The 25,179-nt window shown below is 36.9% G+C and overlaps 1 protein-coding gene across 1 annotated transcript in view; it reads right to left on the bottom strand.

Annotated features, from left to right (window-relative positions):
• Positions 1–7,656: 7,656 nt before the first annotated feature.
• PCM1 (pericentriolar material 1) overlaps positions 7,657–25,179 on the bottom strand; it is a 104,979-nt gene continuing 87,456 nt past the window's right edge. The window contains exons 31-37 of the mRNA XM_006834460.1: positions 19,742–19,877; positions 19,133–19,290; positions 14,680–14,755; positions 13,650–13,903; positions 9,239–9,331; positions 9,029–9,143; positions 7,657–7,682 (exon numbers count right to left, since the gene is read on the bottom strand). Of these exons, the coding sequence (XP_006834523.1) occupies positions 7,657–7,682; positions 9,029–9,143; positions 9,239–9,331; positions 13,650–13,903; positions 14,680–14,755; positions 19,133–19,290; positions 19,742–19,877 (858 nt within the window). The remainder of the gene's footprint in view (positions 7,683–9,028; positions 9,144–9,238; positions 9,332–13,649; positions 13,904–14,679; positions 14,756–19,132; positions 19,291–19,741; positions 19,878–25,179) is intronic.

Raw genomic sequence — 25,179 nt, forward strand, 5'->3', positions numbered from 1 at the left:
ATTACTCTGGTAGCGTAGTGGTTACGAATCGGGCTGTGAACCGCAAGGTCAGCAGTTAGAAACTACCAGCTGCTCCATGGGAGAAAGAGGAGGCTTTCTACTCCCATAAAGATTTACAGCCTCGGAAACCCTGTACAGGGTTGCTATGAGTTGGAACCGACTCCATGGTACATAACAACAACAAGACATTACTGGAGTCATGGTGTGGCTCTGTGGGTTAATGCACCAGACTGCAAAACAATTTGAATTGCAAGGTCGGTGGTTCAAGCTCATTAGCTGCTCCTTGGAAACCCTATACAGGGTTGCTATGGGTCAGAACCGACTCTATGGCACTTAACAACAACACATTACTAAACATAATAAGAAAAATACACAAACAAAACAAAGTAGATGACTAGGAACTCATAAGAATCATACTTAAGCACACTGAAAAATTTACAAGAGTAAAGAGAACCCAGAGAATGAGAAAAAAATTTGGCAATGACCTATCGTGTAAGGAACTTATCTCTAAAATTTATATAAAATTTCAACACTTTCAGCAACATATAAAAACAAATCAATTAAAAAATGGATAGAGGACATGAGCAGACACTTCACCAAAGAAAACATGCAGGCAGCGAACAAATACACGAAGGAATGTTTTTGATCATTAGCCTGAGGTGTGCTATTGTGTTGGTCCTGACTCATAGGAACCCTATATAAGGTTTCTAAGAGTGGTTGTTTTGAATTTGAACTGCTGATCATGTAGTTAGCAGTCCAGTGTTTATCCTATAGCCCCACACCGGGTCTTATTAATCATTGGTGGTGGTGGTCATGTGCCACCTAGTCAGTTCCAATTCATAGTGACCTTGCATAGGGTTTCCGAGGCTATAAATCTTTACAGGACCAGAAAACCTCAGCTTTCTTTCAAAGATCGACTGGTAGATTCAAACTGCTGACCTGTGATTAGCAACCTGGCTCATAATCCACTATGCTACCAGGACTCCTTCATTAGTCATTAGAGATGTAAGTCAAAAAGAGGTATCCTCTCACCTAAGTATTAGTAACACAGTCAATAAAACAAAAAACAAAAACAGCAAATGCTGTTTCCAGAGACTGGAACCCTCATAGACTACTTGGTGGGACTTTAAGATGGTACAGGTATTAAGGAAAACAGTATGGTGCTTCTTTAAAAAGCTAATAGAAATCAACTATGATCTAGCAATCTCAAGCAGTAGCATGACTAGATTATATGCACATCAATGTTCTCTGCAGCACTATTAACAACAGCAATGAAAACAACCTAAATATCCACCAATTAAAGATTCAGTAAACTATGGTATATACACACAATGGAATAAATTCTATACAATGTTAAAAAATGATGAAACAATGTATGATTTGTTGAATGTAAAATTGATGATCTTGTCTATAAATCTTCACTCAATTCACAATGAAGTTTTTAAAAATGATGAATGTGTGAATAACTCACACATAGATAAGCCTGGAGGACTTTACTGAGTGAAATAGCTCAATCACAAAAGGACAAATATTATGTAAGACCATTAGTGTTAAAAGCCAAGAAAGCTTCAGTGGGGGAGGGCAGGTGTCTTAGTTATCTAGTGCCGCTATAACTGAAATACTACAGGTGCGTGGCTTTAACGAAGAGAAATTTATTCTCCCATGATTTGGGAGGCTAGAAGTCCAATTTCAGAGCTCTTGGTAGGGGTCCTTGTTTCCTTTCAGCATCTGAAAGCCCAGAATTCTTTGGAGGTATTTGTATGCCTTGACATCAATCACTATGAAGCTCCTAGATATAGGATTGGATCTGCAGTCATCCCAGATTCAAAGAACACACTCCACTCTGGGGCTTCTTTCTTGGTGGTGTGCGTTCCTCGTTACCTGTTCCCATCTCTCCTTTGATCTCTTCTAGGATAAAAAGTGTTGCATGCCACCCCCTTGGAAATCTCCCATACTTTGGATCAGAGTCATGGTGGGATTAAAGATGGTGCTATAGGATACGCCTTGGACTGGAAACCATAAAGTCAGCAGTTCAAACCCACCAGCTGCTGCTCAGAAACCCTGTATAGGGTTGCTATGAGTCAAAATCGACTCAATGACATTTAACATCTGACCGACCCTTAATTCTCTTACTGGTTTATAACATCAGATCACATCCTGGGGGATCACCACATAACTGCCAACTCAATGAGAATCACTGTCCAATCAAGCTGACACATAATTGTTTTTTTTTGGTGTGGGGGAGGGAGGGGAGACACAATTCAATCCATGACAGAGGGTAAATCGCTAACTACAGGATTGTTGTGTGCCATCAAGTTGGTACAATTCATAGACATCCTGTACAGGGTTGCCAAGAGTGACTGGTAGGTTTGAACTACTGACCTTGCAGTTATCAATCAAGTGCTTAATCCTACGGTGCCAAACAAGGGCTCAACTGAGAATAGACACATATTAACATAGGTGAAGGGGAAGGCAAATAAAAGGGAGGCCAGCAACAAATAATGAAGGTAAAGGAAGAAACTGGAAGGAGTAAAGGGGTAAGGCAACAGAGTTAATACTATTCTATACACAGTCCCGCACTAATAATAACCTACAAATTGATGCATTACATTGACTTGCAAGCTGAACAGGTATCGGAAGGATGGGATTATACCCACGGATCGATATATAGATTTGACAGCAGGTATTTCAACATAGGCATTTACCTATGCTGCAAATATTTTCATGAACATAGTAGGGCATTGCTGTTGCTAAGTGCCGTGGAGTCGGTTCCAACTCATAGCCAACAAGAGCAGAAAGCTTCACCTTTCTCTGGTGAAGTTGTATGACAGGTTCGAACTGTAGACCTTGTAGTTTGCAGAGGTGCTTATCACGCTCCCATACGCTCTACTGTAAGGAGCAAGCTTATAAAAACCTCTTAGCTATAACCAAACACCTTGAGGGAATGAGTTTCTGGGCCTGGGGTCTCAGAACCATAGTGTTAGGGGAAACCAAGGTCAAAAGACATAATATAGCTCACAAAGGCAATGTTTCACATCCTACTTTGGTGTATAATGACTGGGCTTTTAAAAAGCTTGTGAGCAGCTTCTAAGGTGCAACTATTGATTTTCCCACTGGGAGCAAAGCACAGTGAAGAATATCAGACACATAGAAACAATTAGTCCAACAGACTAATGGGCCATGCAAAAACGCAGCTTCCACAATCCTGAGACCAGAACGAGACAGTGCATAGCTATCACTACTGGCAGCTCTAAAAGGGACTGCATTAGAAGGTCCTGGATAAAGTGGGAGGCAAATGTGGAACAAAAAAAACTCAAAATCATAAATAAGACCAGGTTTACTGGTCAGGCATAAACTAGAATGCCTAAAACTATGTAGTAGTCATGTTTCAGATCGGGAACTGCCACACCCCATGCTAGTTTTCTCCAAACAGTGGGCAGGTTTTTAAGGTGAACTATAATATTAGGGTGGAGTTCTGGTGTGGCGCTATGGGTTAATGAACCAGACTGCAAAGCCATTTGAACTGCAAGGTTGGCAGTTCAAGCTCACCAGCTGCTTCTCAGAAACACTATCCAGGGTTGCTATGGGTCGGAACCGACTCGATGGCACTTAACAACAACGTAGTATTAAGGTAGTATGCACTACTTAGGATAATCAACCACTTGAAATCAAAAGGGCAGCATTTTCCCAAGGACAAAGTTAAGAAAGCAGGAAGGGGTAGGTAGTAAAGGAGAAATGGACACTAGGAGGAAGAGGGTTCAAGTGACGATACAATTTTGAGGATTGTGATCAAAAACATGAAACAAACAGTATCAACTGTTGACTGGAAAATTGACTTGCTCTGTAAACTTGCATCCAACTCATAATAAAAAAAACAAACAACAAAACTCATACACTGCCATCAAGTTGATTCCCACTCATACTGACCCTGTGAGATTATAAACCTTCATGGGAGCTAATAGTACATTTCTCCAGAGGACTGGCTGGTGGGTTTGACCTTTGGATCTTAGCACTAGAAGCTAAATGCTTAACCCACACGGACACCAGTACTCCTTTGGCAAGATTTGTTGTTGATAAGTGCTATTGAGTCAGTTCAAACTGACCTTGTGATCAAGTCCTTACCCTATAATGAAACACCAGAACTCCTTTAGGAAGGTGGTGGTGTGTGAGTGCCCTGGAGTTGGTTCTGACTCATAGCAATCCTGTATAGGGTTTCCTAAGGCTGTAACTCTCAATGAGAGCAGAAAGCCTCAACTTTCTCCATCAGAACAGCTGACTGGTAGTTTCTAACTGACCTTGAAGTCAGCAGCCCAACTCACAATCACTATGCTACTCGAGCTCCTTTTCAGCAAGGTACAAGGAATTAAAAATTCAAATGGGCAGATGCAATGGATAATCTTTAAGGTGGTATCTTTTCATATAGTTATCATTTGTAGGCATAGGCCTTCCTTGTTCCTTAATGGAAAACAAACTAGCCAATGATACTGGTGAACCTGAGGAAGAAGCCAGACAGGTAAACACAGGGAATTTTTCAAATAACAATTAGGGCTGCATAGCACCACAACAAGAAATGCCAGTTTTTCTAGTCTAGGTGATTGGGCAACCATATTTGTACCAAGAAATAAGTGAAATCAAGGCCAATGTTTTTTTGACAGATGAAGAATGAGAGTTTATATTAAAGTTGGTCAAGAAACAAGTCAATCTATTTGAGTAAAAAGGATAATGTTTTCTACATAGTATATAACATATACATAACTAAGAGATAATATCAGAGCATAGTAGTACTCTAGGAAAAATGATCTCAAGTTTAAGAAATCTCTCAGGCTAGATAATACAAAGATAAGTAAAGTATTGCTACTAGGATTCCAGTTCATACATGCATGGGTTTATTCCAAACAAAATGATGCTTAAACATGTTTCTGCAATCAGTGAATGGCTGCATACAGGTTCCCTCGGTAATAGACTTAAGTACCCTTAGGGTGCTTACACCTAAGGGGCCAATCAAAACATTGGCTTCCAAGAGGATCTGCTGAGCCAGTTGCATTCAAGGCAGAGAGGCCAGCTCAGAAGATTTTGGTGACTGTTTTGGGGATTCCCAAGAGGTAATCTTGCTAGAATTTACCAAAGGACACAGGGGCTTATGAAAAAGACACTTTAAGAAAATTAAAAACTATGTTGGTGAGAAAAAGGCCAGGAAAGTTGTGCCATGGAACTTTATTCCATTAGGACAACACACCTGCTCGTATGAGAATTTTGATACGAAATCTTATTCCATCTACCCTACAGCTCTGAATCTGACCTGCCAGGCTTCTTTTTACTCACCAAACTCAAAGAACACATAAAAGGAACATGATTTGAATCTCTTGAGGCTGCCAAAACTACTGTTTTGATATGGTATAAATTGATGAGCAAGGAATTCTTCAGAGAAGGGTTAGAAATACGGAAACTCTACCGTCAGATGTGTAGACCTAAACGGGGGTTATATTGAGAAACAAATGCCTCACATTTTGATACTTTTCCTTAATAAAGGTTTTTATGATTTTATAGCAACATTTCTTGACTTATCCTTGCATGTAATTTTTTAAATCTTGATTTTTTGTTTGTTTGTTTTTTACTGTCAAGCCACAATTCTGGAATAAACTAAAGCTTAACTGACCATATCAATTTAAATAAAAATGCAGTTCAGGCTTGTGTGTAGGATATATATTTATTAATAGTGAAAAAGCAGTTTATCCAAGGTGAGTGTTATAAAATACAAAGAGTACTTCCACAGACTGGCTAGTTCTAGTCAGGCACTATCTCACCTGCATAGTCAGGGTTCTCTCTCACTCGTTTTGATTATTTCTTCCTCTAACCAAACTTTTAACTGAAAAATAATTAAGGCAAACAAAAATTTTAATGTCTAACCATTAAGCAAGAGTTACTACGGAAAACATATTAAAGTTACCTGCTTTCAAGTCATAGGCATTTAAAAACTAAATTATCTACTAAAAAAACATCAGGCTAGAGAACATCAGCAACACAAGTCAAAAACTGGTTTTGATAAGGTTCACAGGCGCTACACTAATAACTAAGTACAAATCTTCTACCGTTTTAATCTTCACTACGCATGCAGAGAGAGATAGCCATGATATGTAAGGCTTGGCTTGAATACCAAAATGAAGCTTTTTCCCTTTTTCCTCTGTAGAGACTAGAAAACACATACAGAATTTGAGTACACATATCATGTAACTTACTATTTCAATGTCCCTGAAGAAAGGCCAGCTGGGTAAGTATTCTTCATTTTGGAAGGGTTATTTTTTGAGTAGGTTTTATTAGACTTGGAAAAAATGTCTTATTTACATAATTTAAGTAGTAACAGAGTAAATGTCCTCTTAAGGAAATCTTCATCTAATATTCCGCCTGGCCATAGTTTTGCAATGAGCTATCAAACAGTATTTTACAGGTATACTTGCCCGCTCTTTTCCTATGGCCTATTTCAGTTCATTGTTACCAAATTTCAAAGGCTTGTAACTAGTTCTTTGTATTTCATTCAAGGAAAAATCCATAAAGTAGACTTATTTGTTAATTGGTTCTATTACAGCCTTAACGCATATATGGCAAGTTTTGAGTATAAAAGTAAATCACTTTTTAAAAGCTGACTTACTTAGTGATGAAGAAATCACATAGATTTTTTTTACTCAAAAGTTCACCTGTGAACCTGCTATCTCCTACTATGCAGGGAAGTAATGCTGTGCTTTGGTCTTAAACTATCATCTCACAAGGAAAAAGTTTGTCCGACAGTACACAGAAACATACTATTCTGGAGTGTAATTTTAATTTTATTAATTTCTGCATGAAAGAATTTGGGTTTTAATTTCAAATTAGTCACAATATTATTTGTACAGAAATACTAATTATATAAAGTTTTTTCCTTCCTTTGTATATAGATAGTCTAAAGTGACATAAAATTGCAATCCTGTAAAATATCATTATTACCTAATAGATTTAGTTCTGGGTACTATGGACATGTACTCTAAACATTTTAACCCACTTTGAACAGAGTATTAATACATATAGTACAATAACCTCACAAATATACTGGACTTCTTTATAACCTGCACTGTTCTTACACAGGAATAGGACATGCCTATACCCAAAAGAACAGAAGGTCCAATAGCAGCAACACTGGTATTTGTTACAAGCCTGACCCCTAATGAAAAAGATCAGTGGCTGAGCTTTATATAGTCAACAGTATAATTCTCTAACTCTTACCATTGCTCATCTCTGAACAGCCTAATTATATATAAACTGTGACTTGTATAGAATTCAACATAATTAAAAAAAAAAAAACTTTCCAGACAAGTCTAAACTTTATTTAAAACTACATTTTAAAGGTAACATGACCAAATATCACACAACGGAGGGAAATGATTAGGCTAGGGATAGGGGTGGCGATAAAAGGCAAATGAAAGAAAAGCACAGTGTATCAAGGCTTGAACCTGCAGAATTCAATTTCTGATGTTTTAAACTGCCACGGGCAGAAATTAGTACACCTATTAAAAATGCAGTGTCAAACTAATTTACATTTTTATACAGATCAAAACAGATGTTTATTTAGTGCCATTTTCATATAAGCATTGAGTATGTAAAGAGAGAAGAACTTCTGAAGATGTTTCATATACTTTGGGATCCAACTGTTTCTGAAAAACAGAATAGTAGTTAAGGTCTTATGAAGCAATTACTGTAGAAGACATTACCAACTAGAATTTACTTTAATATGGGTCTCATCCATTAAAGCATTTACTTTAACTATAAGGTTAAAATAAAAGAAAGTATAATTTAGTTAGCTAAAATAATCTCCTAGTATCACACAGTAAGAGTTTAGAAAGAATAGGTTAAAGTTTATGTTTTAAGATACCAGACTAAGCAGTATATTTCCTGTCCCTATAAAAAAAAATCCACTGGAAAAGAAAAAATAAAATAACTATAAAAATAAATAAACCAAGACCAACAAAGAAAAGACAGACAAGAGCAAACAAAAAATCATATTTGATATTAAGCAACTGTTGTTGTTGTTGTGAAGTGCTGTCGAGTCGGTTCCAACCCATAGCAACCCTGTATAGGGTTTCCAAGGAGCAGCTGGTGAGCTTGAACCGCCAACCTTGCAGTTCATATGGCTTTTCAGTCTGGCGCACTGCCACACCAGGACTCCAAGCAATTGATAGAGGATACCAAAAACAAAATCCTTTTTTTTGCAAGAAATATTTACCACTGAGTGGCCTAGAGTTGTGCTAATAAAAGTAAACCCATTGCCATTAAATTGAATCTGACTCAAAAAAGGTAACCTGGGACTTTCACTTAGCTCTGCAATGAATAATTCTTATCTTTAGAAGACTATCAAAGTACTGGATATTACAGCTATAAAGTTAAAAAGATTGCTTACTACTAACATTAATAATGTAGGAGAATAAATAGAACTGAACAAAGATGGCAGAAGGAACATGAGAGAAGAATAGAGAAATCATTACCAAAACTGATAGAACTAGAAAAGGTTCTACATTTAACATAACAAAGGTAACAAGCAGGAAAACAAAAAAACAATATGAACACAGAAAGGAAGAGTAAGTCTAAATACTCATTCTTCATAAAATAAGAGATTATCATTTACATTTTGTAGATTGAGAGAAAATGTAAGAATATCAAAGTTATAGAAGTCTCCTTAAAGAATTAACACTTGAATAATTACAAGAAGTAGGATCTTGTTATTTATTGCCAAGTTTTTTGTACATTTTTTCCCGTATACCATGCGCACATATTACTTTGCTAAAACTGTTTTTATGGTTTGTTTTTTTTAAATCTGGCATTACCATTTTATAAATATGGCAATTAAACTAAAATTTTTACAGACATGTATTTCTTTTTCAAAATTTGCCTTTAGCCTTCCACGTTCTAGCGAATGGCAACACAGTTTTAAAACACAAAAACCAGATGATGGAATCAATACTAAGTAATTTTTCAAAATAAAGTTAAAATAAACAACTCTTACCAGGTTCTTTTAATTTTTGAGAATTCCCAGCTAATTCTTCAGTTTGTGTTTCACAAATTTCCTCAGATAAATGGTTGTTCTGTTCTTCTTCTACCATTTTCTTCCTAAGATCTGCCTTTAGAATAAAAATGGGAAAGTTACATCATTTTCCAACTTAACAATATTTGCTTTACAAAGAAAAGTATAATTAAAGAAAAGACAGCCTAATACCTCTGAATAGATTGTCAGTTTTAGTGGTAAATCTTCAACTTTCACAAAGTCTTCTTCATCAGATTTTTGACTTATGTTACCAGATTCTGCTTCCTAAAAGAGAAAAAAAAATGTATGTAATAATATCTCTGGATATAAGTCAAAGACATTCATAGCAAAATAATAAAGTAGATTCCTATGTGTAAGAATTTGTCAGTAATGCCATAATATTTGGAGTCCTGGTGTGGCGCTGTGGGATAAGCACTGGATTGCTAACCACAAGGTTGGTGGTTCACAACCACCAGCTGCTTCTTGGAAACCCCTTACAAAGCCGTGGAAGCAATGAAATAGAACCAACTCGACCCTAGTTATCAACAACTACTATTATCATACTTGGTTTTGTTCTGTATTTAATTCTATGACTGAAAGTAGAGTCTGGAAGTCACAGGAAATGTCACACATCTGCTGTGGGTATACTGTTGAGCTTTCTTGCTTGGCCTTCATGTTTTAAAAGGTGGTGTAACCAGGTAGGGAAATAGCTTGGTCTAACTAAGTGACAAGGCACCTATTATCATACACTCGACTGAGTGCACTTGTTACCTTTCTAACCTCTGCAATCACTTGAATTTCTGAGTCCAGTTTACAGGTTGCAAAGGTGAATTATAAAGTGTTGTTGTTAAGTACCGTGGAATCTGTTCCGACTCATAGCGACCCTGTACGGATTTCTGAGGCTGTAAATCTTTACAGGAACAGAAAGCCTCATCTTTCTCCTGCAGAATGGCTGGTGATTTCGAACAGCTAAACTTGAGAGGTTAGCAGCCTGATTCACAACCACTACGTTACCAGAGCTTCATGAATTATAAAGTAGAGGTCTTAAAAATAATGCATCAAAAATATGGGTTTTATAATCACTAAACTTTGATGGTTCTGGTACATCAAGTTTACAAAGATTAGTCCTATTAGTAAGAACCAGTTTTTAAAAAATACATTGCTAAATACTGTGAGATGATATACTAACTATAAAACAATTGGATTTCCTAAGCTGAAAATTCAGCTATAACTAAAAAATTCAATTTTAAGTTAAAAATTCAGTATTGCTGCTGTTGTTTCGAGTTGGTTCTGACTCACAGCGACCCTACATAATAGGGTTTCCGAGGAGCAGCTGGTGAGTTTGAAGTGACGACCTTTTGGTTCAAACCAATCTGGTCTGGTGCTATATCCCATAGTGTCACACCAGGACTCCAAGAAAAGGATCCAATAATGTACTCATAAAATAGTTGTTAATCCTAGAAAACATGGTCAGCATTTTCATGCACTTGTCCTTTTCCTATGAGGACTATTCTTTTGTTCCCTCCAATTCTGAAAATATCTGTGTAGTTTAATACTGTTTATGTAATCTCTTTTTCCATTGACAGTTATAAAAGATCTTCATAATGACATGTAAGGATAGTAAATTTTCAAGTAATTTATCAAGTCGGTTCTGACTCATAGCGACCCTGTACAGGATTTATGAGAGCAGAAAGCCTCATGTTTCTTCTGAGGCGCGGCTGTTAGATTTGAACTGCTGACCACTTGATTAGTAGCCCAATACATAACCCACTATGTCATCAGGGATTCTTAATTCATTATCTAACATTCCTATGTTGTTAAGTGGCGTCAAGTCAATTCCGACCCATAGCAATCCTGTATAGGGTTTCTGAAGAGCAGCTGGTGAGCTGGAACCACTGACCTTTGCAATATGGCACATTAACCCACAGCACCACACCAGGACTCCCTATACTACCTTAAAATATAAAGAACATACTCAAGCAAAAGTTACTAAAACATGGACGCATTAGTAAGATACTTATTTCCATGTTATTAAAAAAAACAAAAAAAGTCCAACATATACCAGTTAAAGGATAAAATAGCAGAAGGGTCAGCAGTTCGAAACTACCAGCTGTTCCGCGGAAGAAAGATGAGGCTTTCTACTCCCGTGAAGATTTACATCCTTGGAAATCCTGTACAGGGTCGCTGAGTCGGAACCGACTCCACGGCACATAACACCCATGAGAGCTAAAACAATTTTTTAAAACTTTGTTTCTTACTATGCTTACAGAATGCATGAAAACTGTATCAAACACATATAAGTAAGCATTTATAAACTTCTGAATATTAACTGTCGAGACTCAACAGAAAGATGAAATTAACTGATGTTATTTTTGATCAGTTCAAGCTGTGTTTTTCTGAAATTTGAATTTCCTTCTCTTTGTTATCTTCTTCTAAATTTTAATAATATCATCATTCTACAAACTACCCAAGAGGCAAACTATCATTCATCTCTTATTTATACTTCTGGGAGAGTGGAGAGCTGTCATGTGGCACTGTAGGATAAGCATTGGGCTGGTACTGACTTGAAGGCACTTAACAACAATAAGAGACAGGAAAAGGTGGTGCAAATGATAGGCGCTTGGCTCTTAACTGAAAGGTTGGTAGTTTGAACCCACCCAGAGGCTCCACAGGAGAAAAGATGTGGTAATATTCTCCTATAAAGGTTATAACCTACGAAATCCTGTCACATGAGGTTTCTATGAGTTGGAATCAACTCAGCATCACCTAGTAACAACAAAAGGAAGAGTGGAGCCTCCAACTATAACTCCCTGGTGAGATCTATGAAGTCTTTACAAACTTTGACACTGACCACTTCACTTTCTTGCACAAAAACATTCCCTAACGTCTCCCTCCTAAAATTCAAATTTAAGTTCCTCTATATTCTATCTTTAAACTCAACTGAGTATCACTTAAAACAACTCCATGTATTATTGTTTAAATGGTAAGAATAAATCTAGCAGTTTTCTATCAGAATTTTAAATGCATAATTTTACTGGTATTGAGACAAATAGAGTTAAAAGAATTATTCTTCCAACAATACTTTTGAAGCTGTATCTGCTAATGTTTTTGAGAAAAGAAATTATGAAATCATAGCTGTAAATACATCTGTGAGAACGGAATAGATGCTAATTGTCTGAAGCATATTCCTTGAATTTATATGAACTTATGTGATACAAAATTATAATCTCTGCCTTTTGACTTAAGACAAATTATGTAAAACAAATACAACAAACCTAGGACCCAAAAAATAACTATTTTTGTTGTTGTTAGGTGCTACAGAGTTGGTTCTGACTCATAGTGACCCTATGCACACCAGAATGAAACACTGCCCGGTCCTACACCATCCTCAGTATTGTTGTTACATTTGATCCCATTGCCGCTAACACTGTGTCAATCCAGCTCATTGGGGGGTCTTCTTTTTCACCAACCCTCCTCTTTACCAAGCATGATGTCCATCTCCAGGTACTAGCCCAGCCTGATATGTCTGAAGTATGAGAGACAAAGTCTTCCATTCTGGCTACACTTTCTAAGACAGATGTGTTTGTTCTCTGGCAGTCCAAGGTACTTTGACTATTCATGTCCAACATCATAACTCAAATGTATCAATTTGTCTATGGTCTGCCTTATTCACTGTTCAACTTTCACAGGCATACTGAAAGGCAACTGAAAATACCATGGCAAGGGCACACCTTAGTCCTCACCCTGACATCTCACAAATAACCTATTACCTATAAAATAATTTAAATTGAAACACATGTCTAAAGTAAAACTAAACTACCTACTACTACCATGAGTCATGTGTGGCACTGCAGGATAAGACACTGAACCACAAAGTCAGCCTGAACCGCAAGGCTGGTAGTTTAAACCCACCAGCATCTGCTCAAACACCCTATACATGGTGACTATGAGTCAGAACCAATTCGATGGCACTTAACAACTACAACCCCTACCACTGTAAATGCAGTTTTCCTACATATTTCCCTTTCTTTCATGATATAGGGATAAAGATTCTTTTCCTGTCAAATTATTGTATTTTCCATTCAAAACATAAACTTTTAGGTTTGTCAAAGATTTATGAAATGTTCTGAATAGTTGAGTATTTGAGCATGAGTAATACAAGAGATGGAGTTCTGGTATAGTGCTGTAGAATAAAAGCACTAGACTGCTAACCACAGGTTGGGGGGGTTCAAACCCACCAGCAGCTCCTCGAAAACACAATACAGGCTCACTATGAGTCAGAACTGACTTAATGGCACTTAACAACAATAGTGTAAAGAGATTAATGCTGTATTATACTTGTATATTACTTCAGATATATGACTCTCTCTCAAGGATGCCACCTAAAACTCATGCTTCATTGATTCTAGAATAGAATAATTTTTAGATTTCAAGACAGTCATCTTAATTTATTAACATCCTTCTGTTTAAGTTTAAAATAAGCTTGAATAAGAAATAACAATTTCTTCTGACAGTTAAAGCTGAGCTGTATATGCTGATAATGTTAATCCGAAACTGCACAAAAATGAAAAATAAAAAAGTTGGAAATGTAAATGATACATACATAGTCATTCACCAACACAGGAGATTCAGTATCAGGACTTCCAGCCAGAGAGCTTTCGGGAGTTTCCTGAGCAGATTTAACTTCTTTGACTCTAGGCACTAAGGTTTCAATTTCAGTTAAAGGTAGCGGTAAAGGGTTAGGCTGTTTAGATGAATCAGTGGTAGCTAGTGAGTCCTTATGAGCACTATTTAGAGGCTGTTCATTTTCCAAGATATTGAGGTAAGAGGGCTTCACAGGAGTGCTATCGTGGTCATCTATCATTAAAAGAAAGTCTTAACATTAGTGCAGTTCTGCAGTAGTTAAATTTTTACATTTTATACGCTATCAAATGAAGAGAATTTGCATGCATGAATGTACTCAAGATACCTAAGACCTCAAAGAAAAGACCACTATAAATTACCCACATCTATGGTCCTCAAATTGAATTAATATTCACCTGGGGAGATTTTAAATATCAGATTCCTGAAATCTATCTAATTTGTAATGAACCACTTTCAGGTACAAGTCACAGGAATAGACATTAAAAAAAAAAAAAAAAAAAAGTTAATATCTGTATCTGAAAATGTCTTCATTAAGGAATTTGTGTGTGGTTATTATTTGCCTACTTTTCATTAACAGCTGTTTGCAGAAACACAACTTTCTTATGTTTCCCCCAAAGAATTTGGGAGTAGAGGGGAAAGGCATTCATTCATTAGTTCAAAAATGCCTTGAAATTTCTATTTGTAAAGAATTTAGATTTTTTAAAAGCTAAAGTGAATAGAGAGAAATACTGTTATCTGATAGTACATGGAGGGGATTACTGTAATCATCGTAATGAAACAAGGTGTATGATATGTTTAATGTAAAACTGATGATCTGCCCTGCAAACTTTCACTCAGTTCACAATAAAAACTTAACAACAACAAAAAAAATGACTAATATTTGCAAACTTGATAATGGGGGGAAAAATTTCAATTTTTAAAACATATATTATTTTATAATCTTTTAAATAATTAAATCTTAAAATGAAACATTTATTTGAATTTCTTACCTTTAATAGTAGTGGGTTCTTGTCCTGATGGGGCATTTTTGCTTTCTGTTGTTTTTTCAAAGTTATGTTGTAGAACCTAGAAGGAAAAAGACTTGTTTTAATAGCAACTAAAATATATGGTGACTATATGGAAAATGTAGTCCTGGTGTGGTGCTGTGGGATAATGTGCTGGACTGCAAAGTAGGTATGAACCATAAGCTCACCAGTTGCTCCTTGGAAACCCTATAAAGGGTTGCTATGGGTCTGAACCGACTCGACGGCACTTAAAACAATATAAGGTAAATGGTTACTTGAGTGTATATTTTTTGTCTAACCTGAGACCATCAAAGAAAATAATTTAAAAATACCTTCTGAAGAGTTTAAACAAGGCAATTTCAAGATAGATAGGTAAAAAGGTCTCCTTTTCTTTGTAAACTGCTTCAAAATATAGAACATTACATATTCCACTATTTCTAATGATTATGTTTTAGATTCTATCTTAAATGAAACTAGAAGACACGAGTATTTTGATGTAAAATGTGTGTATATGGAAAGTAGATAGATGAGGACCAGGACTACAGGAAGACAGAGAAAATGGAGTGCTTTCAGCTCAGGGCAGAGACAACAAAAACTGAGATTTATTCAATAATTAGAAGTATTAGATTCTAGAGAAGAAGGAATATGGTGATGATAGAGTAATATTTGAAGCAGTTTAAGGGAAAGGTGAATACCTAGGTTCCTTCCTCCAAACTCAACAGAAAATGGAGGATTTTATTTCGGAGACAATGAACTAGTGAGCATCAGCAGACCTGAGAGTCGTGGGGGGTGACAGAAAGCACAAATGAAAACAAGTTACCTCTGTATAATGGTGAGACCTGCAGCCCCCTTCCCGAACTTAGCCAGAATATACGCAGCCAGGCTTATATACCCTAGGCAGAAGAAAACTGAAGAGCCCCCCTCTTCTGGAGAAACTAAACCACCCTAAAAAAAAAGACTAATAGCAACAGATATTCAAGAATGTAAAAAACTTGGCTGTCTACCTAGCTGTTAAGGCAACAAAATCCCAATCAGGTTTTTCGTATATTATTCTTCAAAAAGTTCCCCATGATCAGCAGATATCTGAAGAATCTTCAAGGTGGATACGAGAAGATAGCACTTTAATGAAATAACAGGGTGCTACAAAAAAGTAATAATCAGAAAAAAGACACAAAGAATGAAACTTCAGGTAATTATTAAGGTGACGAAAATATCCCAGAAAGTAAAGCAAAAACATAAACGGAAGCAACAATAAAAAGAGGACAGCAAAAATTAAAAGAACAATTCATTCCAACAAAACATGGAAACACTGAATGTTTTAAAATTAAGAAAGGTGTGCGGCAGGGTTGTATTCTTTTGCCATACTTATTCAACATGTGTGCTGAGCAAATAATCCGAGAAGCTGGGTTATATGAAGAAAAATGTGGCATCAGGATTGGAGGAAGACTCATCAACAATCTGCGATATGCAGTTGAAACCTTGCTCGCTGAAAGTGAAGAGGACTTAAAACATTTACTGATGAAGATCAAAGAGCATAGCCTTTGGTAAGGATTGCATCTCAATGTAAAGAAAACAAAAATCCTCCCTACTGGACCAATAAAACAACATTCTTAGCAACAGAGAAAAGATTGAAGTTGTCAAGGACTTCATTCTTCTTGGATCAACTATAAACACTCATGGAAGCAGCAGTCAAGAAATCAAACAACATATTGCATTGGGCAAATCTGCTGAACAAGACCTTTTAAAGTGTTGAAGAGCAAAGATGTCAGCTTGAAGACTACGGTGCGCCTTACCCAAGCCATGGTATTTTCAATAACCTCATATACATATGAAAGTTGGACAGTGAATAAGGAAGATCATAGAAGAATTGATGCTTTTGAATTATGGTGTTGGAGAATATTGAAAGTGCCATGGGTTGCCAAAAGGACCAATCTAACTGTGTTGGAAGAAGTGCAGTCAGAGTCCTCCTAGGAGGCCAGGATAGCCAAGCTTTCTCTCTCATACTTCAGACATACTGTCAGGAGGGACCAGTCACTGGAGAAGGATATCATGTTTGGTAGGGTGGAGGGTTAGAGAAAAAGAGGAAGATCCCCAGTAAGATGGATTGGCAAAGTGGCAGCATCAATGGGCTCAACCATGGCAACAATAGTGAGGTTGTCACAGGATCAGGCAATGTTTTATTCTGCTGTGCATAAGGTCACTATGAGTCGGTACCTACTCGATGGCACCTAACAACAACAACAAATGTATAATTCACCACTCAACTGTCAGTTTGTTAATCTGTACTTGCTTGCATGTTGCTGTGATGTTGGAAGCTATGCCACTGGTATTTTAAATACTAGCAGGGGCACTTACGATGGACAGGTTCCACCAGAGATTTCAGACTAAGACAGACTAGGAAGAAGGAGAGGCAGGCCATTTTAGAATAGCTAGCCAATGAAAACCTTATGAATCGCTGTGGAACCCTGTCTGACACAGTGTCAAAAAATGAGCCCATCAGAGGTTAGAAGGCATACAAAATACAAATGGAGAAGAGCTGCCTCCTCAAAGTTGACTGTGATGATGCAAATGGAATACAACTCAAAATGAGGAGAAACAGGCTGCAAATATCTATTAATAACTGGGACATAAAATGTATCAATCTAGGAAAATTGGAAGTTGTCCAAAATCAAATGATACACATATCCTAGGCACTAGTGACCTGAAATAGACTGGTATTGGCCATTTTAAATAGGATGATATGATTTACTATGCTTGGAATGACAGATTGGAGAGGAATGGCATCATAATCTTCATCAAAAAAGAGCAATTCAAGATCTATTTTGAAGTACAACGCTGTCTGTGATAGGAAAATATCCATAAGCCTTCAAGTCAGTTCCGACTCATAGCGACCCTGTATAGGGTTTCCAAGGAGGGCTGGTGAGCTTGAACCACCAACTTTGCTGTTCAAACGCTTTTTGCAGTCTAGTGCATAAACCCACAACACCATACCAGTACTAGTTAATACTATTATTCAAATTAATGCACCAACCACTAAAGTCATTAATAATGAAATTGAACAATTCTAAAACTGATCAAACATGTAACCAAGATAGTAACTGGTGAATGGAATGCAAAAGTTGGAAACAAAAAGTAATGATCAATAGTTGGAAAATACAGCCCGAGTGATAGAACAATGCTGGAGATCACATGATAGTATTTTGCAAGACTGATGATCTATTCATTGCGAATACCTTTTTACAACAACATAAAAGACAATTATACACCTGGATTTCACCAATGGCATACACAGCAATCAATCTGTGGGAAGATAATGATGGAGAAGCTCATCAGCCAAAATAGGCAGGGACAGACTATAAAAGTTCATATGCAAGTTCAGACTGAAGCTGAAGAAAACTAAAACAAGTCCACGAGAGCCAAAATATGACCCTGAATATAGCCCACCTGAATTAAGAGTCTATTCAAGAACAGATTTGATGCATTAGACACTAATGACTGAAGACCAGAAAAGTTGTGGGATGACATCAAGAATATCATACAGGAAGAAAGCAATACCTCAGTAAAAAGACAAGACAAAAAGAAAAGATGGATGCCAAAATGGATGACAGCAGAGACTCTGAAACTTGCTCTTGAACATAGAGAAGCTAAAGCAACTAGAAGCATTAAGTAAAAAGGTTTAACAGAAAATTTCAAAGGACAGAGCAAGAAGACAAAAAGTATTACAGTAAAATATGCTAAGATTTGAAGTTAGAAAAGCATTAGGGAAGAACACTTATTTCTCAAACTGAAAAACTTAAAGAAAAAATTTAAGCCACAGGTTAATTTTATGGGCAAAATGGGGAGCAAGGTAGCTCCATGTGATAAGCACTGGACTGCAAACCACAGGGTTTGTAGTTCAAGTCTGCCAGCTGCTCCACAGGAGATTTCAACTCACAGTGACTCTGCAGAGGACAGAGTAGAACTGCATTAGAGTTTCCGATCTCTTAACAAGTGCAGAGTGGCTGGTGGCGTAGAACCACCAATCTTGAGATTAGCAGCCCAGTGCTTAACCCACTGTGCAACCATGACACATTTTAAAGAAAAGATTAAACTTAAGTTTAAATTAATTAAAATTAAGTTAAATTAAACTTAAATATTGCTGAATATAAAAACTGTTAATGACTTAAGCATATTAAAGAGGTTTGTATTCATAAAAGAAAGAATGGGTAAACTTCAAATTTTGGTATCTTTAAGGAGTCCTGGTGTGGCTCTGTGCGCCAGACTGCAAAGCCGTTTGAACTGCAAGGTCGGCGGTTCAAGCTCACCAGCTGCTCCTTGGAAACCCTGTACAGGGTTGCTATGGGTCGGAATCAACTCGACGGCACTTGACAACAACAAGGTTACTTACTTTCTTGTAGTTAAAATAAACCTGGTGGAACATAGGTCTGTGCTGGAGTACCTGATCATGTTCATTTTCTTCAGTAGTTTCAGTGTTCGCCTGAAGTGAAGTCTGCACATCTACTGGCCCCTCTTCAAATTCTTCTATTTCTTCATCTTCGTTCTCATCTTCTCCACTTCCGTAATTTGTGAAAGCTTGAGTTTCAGCTTTAGACAAATCTAAGTTGATCAATACGTAATTTTTAGTAAATTTCAGAACTTGGTAATTTCTATTATATAAATACATTATACACCTGCTTTACATATAATGTCTAATATCTTCAAAATAATACATATTCAAAACTAGTGTGACAAGAACAAGTAATTTAGACAGATAAACCTCAAATTCAAATGCAGAGTTGTTTGGCACAAAATTCTAAACTCATTACAGTTTACCAAACTGTGTTAAAAAGTGGCCTATAAAGAGGAATATGAGGAGTCCTGGTGTAGCACTATGGGCTAATGCACTGGACTGCAAAGTCATTTGAGCCACAAGGTAGGTGGTTCAAGCTCACCAGCTGCTCCTTGGAAACTCTATACAGGTTCGTTATGGGTCGGAAATGACTCGACAGCACTTAACAACAACAAAAAGGAAATGTATATAACAATAAAAAAGAGCCTTTAAACTTACTAATAGAGACTGGGCACCCTTCACTTTCTTCATCTTCCTCTTGATCAGAAACATCAGATCTCACAGTTTTGGGTCCTTCGCCATCATATACCTCAGATGTTTGAGTCTGCTTAACTGTTTCAGTTTCATCTTTGTCCTAACCACAATTAAATTTGAGTGATTATTTTGTAGTACATATTATAAAAAAGTATATAGTAAATAAGTCTTAAAAATTATAGTATTCATTATCTTATAAAACAACAATCATTCTGAAAAGCTGTTTTGTTTTTCTAATATATTATTTTTTAAGGCAGTTTTAGATATACAGATTTTCCCTATAAATATTTTGCATTAATGTGTTTCATTTGTTACAACTGACATACCAGTATTGATACATTATCATAGTTTACATTAATGTACTCTTTTTTTTTTTTTTATAGTTCTACGGGTTTTGAAAATATATATTATATACCCATCATTATATAATATATAAAGCAGAATAGTTTCACTGTCCTAAAAATGTCCTGTGGTGTGTTCGGTGGAGTCAGTTCTGACTCACAGCAACCCTGCATAGACTTTCCAAGGCTATAAATCTTTATGGGAACAGAAAGCCTCATCTTTCTTCTCAGAACGGCTGGTAGTTTCGAACTGCTTACCTTGAGGTTAGTAACCCGACTTGTAACCATTACGCTACTGGAGCTCCTCTAATAGATGGAATACATGCAATCATCCCCTTTTTTCCTTCAAGCCCTAGCAACCATTGATCTTACCATTGTCTCTATAGTTTTACCTTTTCCAAAATGTGATATTTGAAATCATATAGTATATGTATACATTATTTTCAGATTAGCTTCTTTCACTTAGCAATACGCATTTAATATTCCTCCATATCTTTGCATCATTTGATAATTTCTTTTAATTGTTGAATACTACTCCACTTAAGGAACCCTGGCAGCATAGTGAAACTAGGCTGTTAACTGCAAGGTCAATAGTTTAAATTTTCCAGTCCCTCCACAGGAGAAAGAGGAGGCTTTCTGTTCCTGTAAAGATTTACAGCCTCTGAAACCCTAAACAGGGTTGATGTGCTAGAAGCTGGAACCGACTCGGTGGCACACAATCACCACCACGCCTTGTTTGGAGGTACCATGATATATTCACCTACTGAAGGACATTTGGTTGCTTCTAATTTCTAGCAAGTATAAATAAATATGCTACAAACATTAGTATACAGTTTTTGTCCTGATGTGGCAATGTAGGACAAGCACTGGACTGCTAGATACAAGGTTGGCAGTTCAAACACACCAGCCGCTCCTTGGAAACTCTAGTGCTGAGTCAGAACCAACTCGACTGTACTTAACAACAATGCAGGTTTTTGTGTAGACATGTTTTCAATTCATTTGGGTAAATACTTGGAAGAGACAAATTGCTGGGCATATGGTAAGCCTAGGTTTAGCTTTACAAGAAATTAGCAGACTGCAGTTCAAAGTACTATGTTATTTTGCATTTCTATCTGCAATCAGTTTCAGGAGCTCCACATCTTCACCAACATTTGGAGTTGTCAGTGTTTGGGATTTTAGTCATTGTAATAGATGAGTAGTGGTATCATGCTTTCCTTTGTCATTTCCTAATGACATATGTTGCGCATCCTTCATATATCTGTGTATCTTGCTTACCGGATTTAACAGGATTGTCTATTTGCTTAATGTTGAATTTTAAGTTGTTTGGTGGCACAGTAGGTTAGGTGTCAGGCTAACTGCAAGGTAACAAACCATGCTGGAATAAGTGCAGCCAGATGATCCTTAAAAGCCATTATGGTGTGATTTTGACTCTCATACTTTGGACATTATCAGGAGGGGCTAGTTCCTGGAGAAGGACATCATTCTTGGTAAAATGGAATGCCGGCAAAATGAGGATGACCCCAATAAAATGCATTGACACAGTGGCAGCAACAATGGACTCAAATGGAACTGTGAGAATGGTGCAGGACCATCCTTCTGTTGTATATAGGGTCACTATAAGTCAAGGTGTGGCGCTGTGAGTTAATGCGCCAGACTGCAAAGCCATCTCAACTGCAAGGTTGGCAGTTCAAGCTCACCAGCTGCTCCTTGGAAAACCCTACACAGGGTCGCTGTGGGTCGGAACTGACTCGATGGCACTTCACAACAACAACATGAGTCAAGAGTTGACTCGATAGCATCTAACAACTGCCATTCTAACCCACCAGCTGCTCCACCAGAGAAAGACAAGGCTGTCATCATTCTCACTCAGTAACTATTTATAGTCTTAGAAACTCTACAGAGCAGTTTTACTCCTCCTATATGGTCACTATGAGTCAAAAGCAACTCAATGGCAGTGAGTGGGTTTGTACAGCTGAGATATGAACTCAGCATCTCATGTTTTCACTATTCTGTGGCTTGTCTTTCCTTCCCCAAACAGTGTCTTTCACAGAAGTTTTTAAATTCAATGAAGTCTTTTTTTTTTTTAAATGTATTGTGCTTTTGGTGGATTGTCTATAAAAATCTAATGCCAAACTCAGGACACCTAGATTTTACACAATATTATTCCACAGCACATAACAAGAACAATACTCAAGAAGAGTATAATTTTATGTTTAACATTTAGGTCTGTGATACATTTTGAGTCAATTTTGTGAAAGAATCTGTGTCCAGATTCATTTTTTTTGTACCAAGATGTACAGTTATTTCAGCACTATTTGTTGAGAAGACTAAACTTTCTCTACCAAATGGCCTTTGTTCCCTATGAAAGGTTAGTTGACTATATACATGTGGGTCTATTCTGAACCCTATTTTCATCTATCTATTTGTCTGTTCTTGATCACTTCTAAAAACACCACACCAAATCCACTGATGTTGAATCAATTCTGACTCACAGCATCCCTATAGGACAGTGTAGAACCACCTCATATCATTTCCAAGGTTGCAGTCTTTATCAACGGTAGCTGCCACATCTTTCTTCCATGAAGCAGCCAGTGGGTTGGAACTTCCAGTCTTTTGGTTAGGAGGCTGAACGCTTAATCAGTGCACCATCATGGCTCTTTTGATCACTTTCAGTAAGCTGGGTAGCGTCAGTCTTACAACTTTTGCTCTTTCTTCAGTATTAGGTTGTGTTCTGGAGCTTTTATTTTGATACTGACAAAACAACTTGCTGGGATTTCAATTGTGACTGAATTCAAGAATTAGTATCTTAATAAGGAGACTTCCTATCCGTGAACATGCACTATTGTTGTTAAGTGCCTTAGAGTTGGTTCCAACTCATAGTGGCCCTGATGAGTTTAAACCAACTTTGCAGTCCAGTGTATTAACCCACAGCACCACACCAGGACTCCATGAACATGCACTATTCTCTCCATTAATTTAGATTTTTGGTTTCATCAGTTTTGTTATTTTCCTCTTACAGATATTACACATATGTAACTTGCTAGCTTTATGCCTACTTTACTTTTTGTTTTTAATGTAAATGTTTTGCATTTCAAATTTCAACTGCTCACTCCTGGTATAGTAGAAAGCAAATAATTTTTGTATATTAACCTTGTATCCTGAAGCCCTGCTATAATTGCTTTAAAATTTTTTTTTTTTTAGGATATGATAGACACTCCTATCAGCTACGAACAAAGGCAATTTTATTTCTCCTGACTGGTGTGGTGCTGTGGGTTAATGCACTGAACTGCAAAGCCGTTTGAAGCACAAGGTTGGCTGTTCAAACTCATCAGCCACTCCTTAGAAACACTATACAGGGTTGCTATGAGTTGGAACTGACTCTACGGCACTTAACAACAACAATCTTTATACCTTTCAATTTATTCCTTATTGCATTAGCTAGGACTTCCAGTAGGATATTAAAAATGGTGAGAGAAGCCATCCTTGTCTTCTCCTCAATCTTAGGGGGAAAGTATCTGATCTCAGATTAGTAAGTAGTATATGTCTTTTGATAATATCCTTTATTGAACTGAAGAAGTTCCCTTCTATTCCTAATGTGTTAAGTTTTTATTACGAATGTGTTTGCCATATGGCTTTTCTATATCTATTGATTGTTGTTGTGTTGTGAAGTGCCGTCGAGTCAGTTCTGACCCATAGCGACCCTGTATAGGGTTTCCAAGGAGCAGCTGGTGAGCTTGAACCACCGACCTTGCAGTTCAAGCGACTTTGCAGTCTGACGCATTAGCCCACAGCGCCATACCAGGACTCCTATTGATAGGATCATACAATTTGTTTCTTTAGCTTGATGTTATGAGTTACATTAATTAATACATGAATATTGAACTGTCCTTGCAAACCTAGAATAACTCTGACTTGGTTATGATATAGAACTTTCTTAATAAATTGTTAGATTTGAATTGCTAATATTTTATTGATAATTTTTATATCTATGCTCATGGACTCTTGGTATAGCACTGTAGGATCTGCACTGGACTGCGAACAACAGGGTCAGCAGTTCAAATCCACCGGCTGCTCCTTGGAAACCCTATATAGGATTGCTAAGAGTCAGAACTGACTCAATGGAACTTAACAACAACATGTTTATGAGTGTTGGTGTTAAGTAATGCTGGCCTCATAGAATGAGATAGAAAGTGTTCTCTCTGCTTCTGTTTTCTGGAAGAGTTTGTAGAGAACTGGTTTTGTCCCGTTTTAATTCTTGATAGAATTCACAGTGACATAATCTGGGCCTGGAGTGCTGTGTTTGGGAAGGTTATTAACTGTTGCTACAACTTCTTTAGTAGAGATAGGCCTATTCAGATTATTTTATTTCTCCATGTGTAAGTTTGGTAGGTTGTGTTTTTCATGGAATTCATCCAATTCCCATTGGCAGCCATAGATTTGTTTGTAATATTTCAGTATTAACCTTTTAAGTGTCCATGATAGTTACCTCTTCATTCCTAATACTAATTTTTATCTTCTCTTTTTTTCCATTGGATAGTGTGGATAAAGGCTTATCAATTTTATTGCCCTTATCAAAGAACCAGATTTTTATTTTGTTGATTTGCTCTATTACTATCTTTGTTTTCATTTTCACTGATTTAGGCTCTATTTTATTTTTCTGGATAGGTATTTGTTGATGTTTATCACTTTTAGACGTCAGAGGCAATGGCACTGATTCCACACATTACAGAGATATGAATCCTTTGTGTTCATCTTTTCTTTTCAATTATGTTAAGGTTAAATACTCATGATGAATACAATATAAGTTTTAACTGAGGCATGTATTCGCTGTTTAAGGGGGGAAGGAATGGGTCTTATAAATTTCAATGAAAAATCATGATCAATCCAATGATGAACCTTTTAAAAGGGTAACACACTCAAAATAAAATAGTCTACTTTTATCATTGAAAAAAATTAAAACAATTCTGAGAGTGGTATATAGCTTACATTATGTCACCATAATAATTGGCTAGTTTCTCTGAATTAGCTGTCGTGTGTGGCTAACAACATTCCCATGAAGAC

Source organism: Chrysochloris asiatica, unplaced genomic scaffold, assembly GCF_000296735.1.
Source record: "Chrysochloris asiatica unplaced genomic scaffold, ChrAsi1.0 scaffold00011, whole genome shotgun sequence".
NCBI classification, from domain to species: Eukaryota; Metazoa; Chordata; class Mammalia; order Afrosoricida; family Chrysochloridae; genus Chrysochloris; species Chrysochloris asiatica.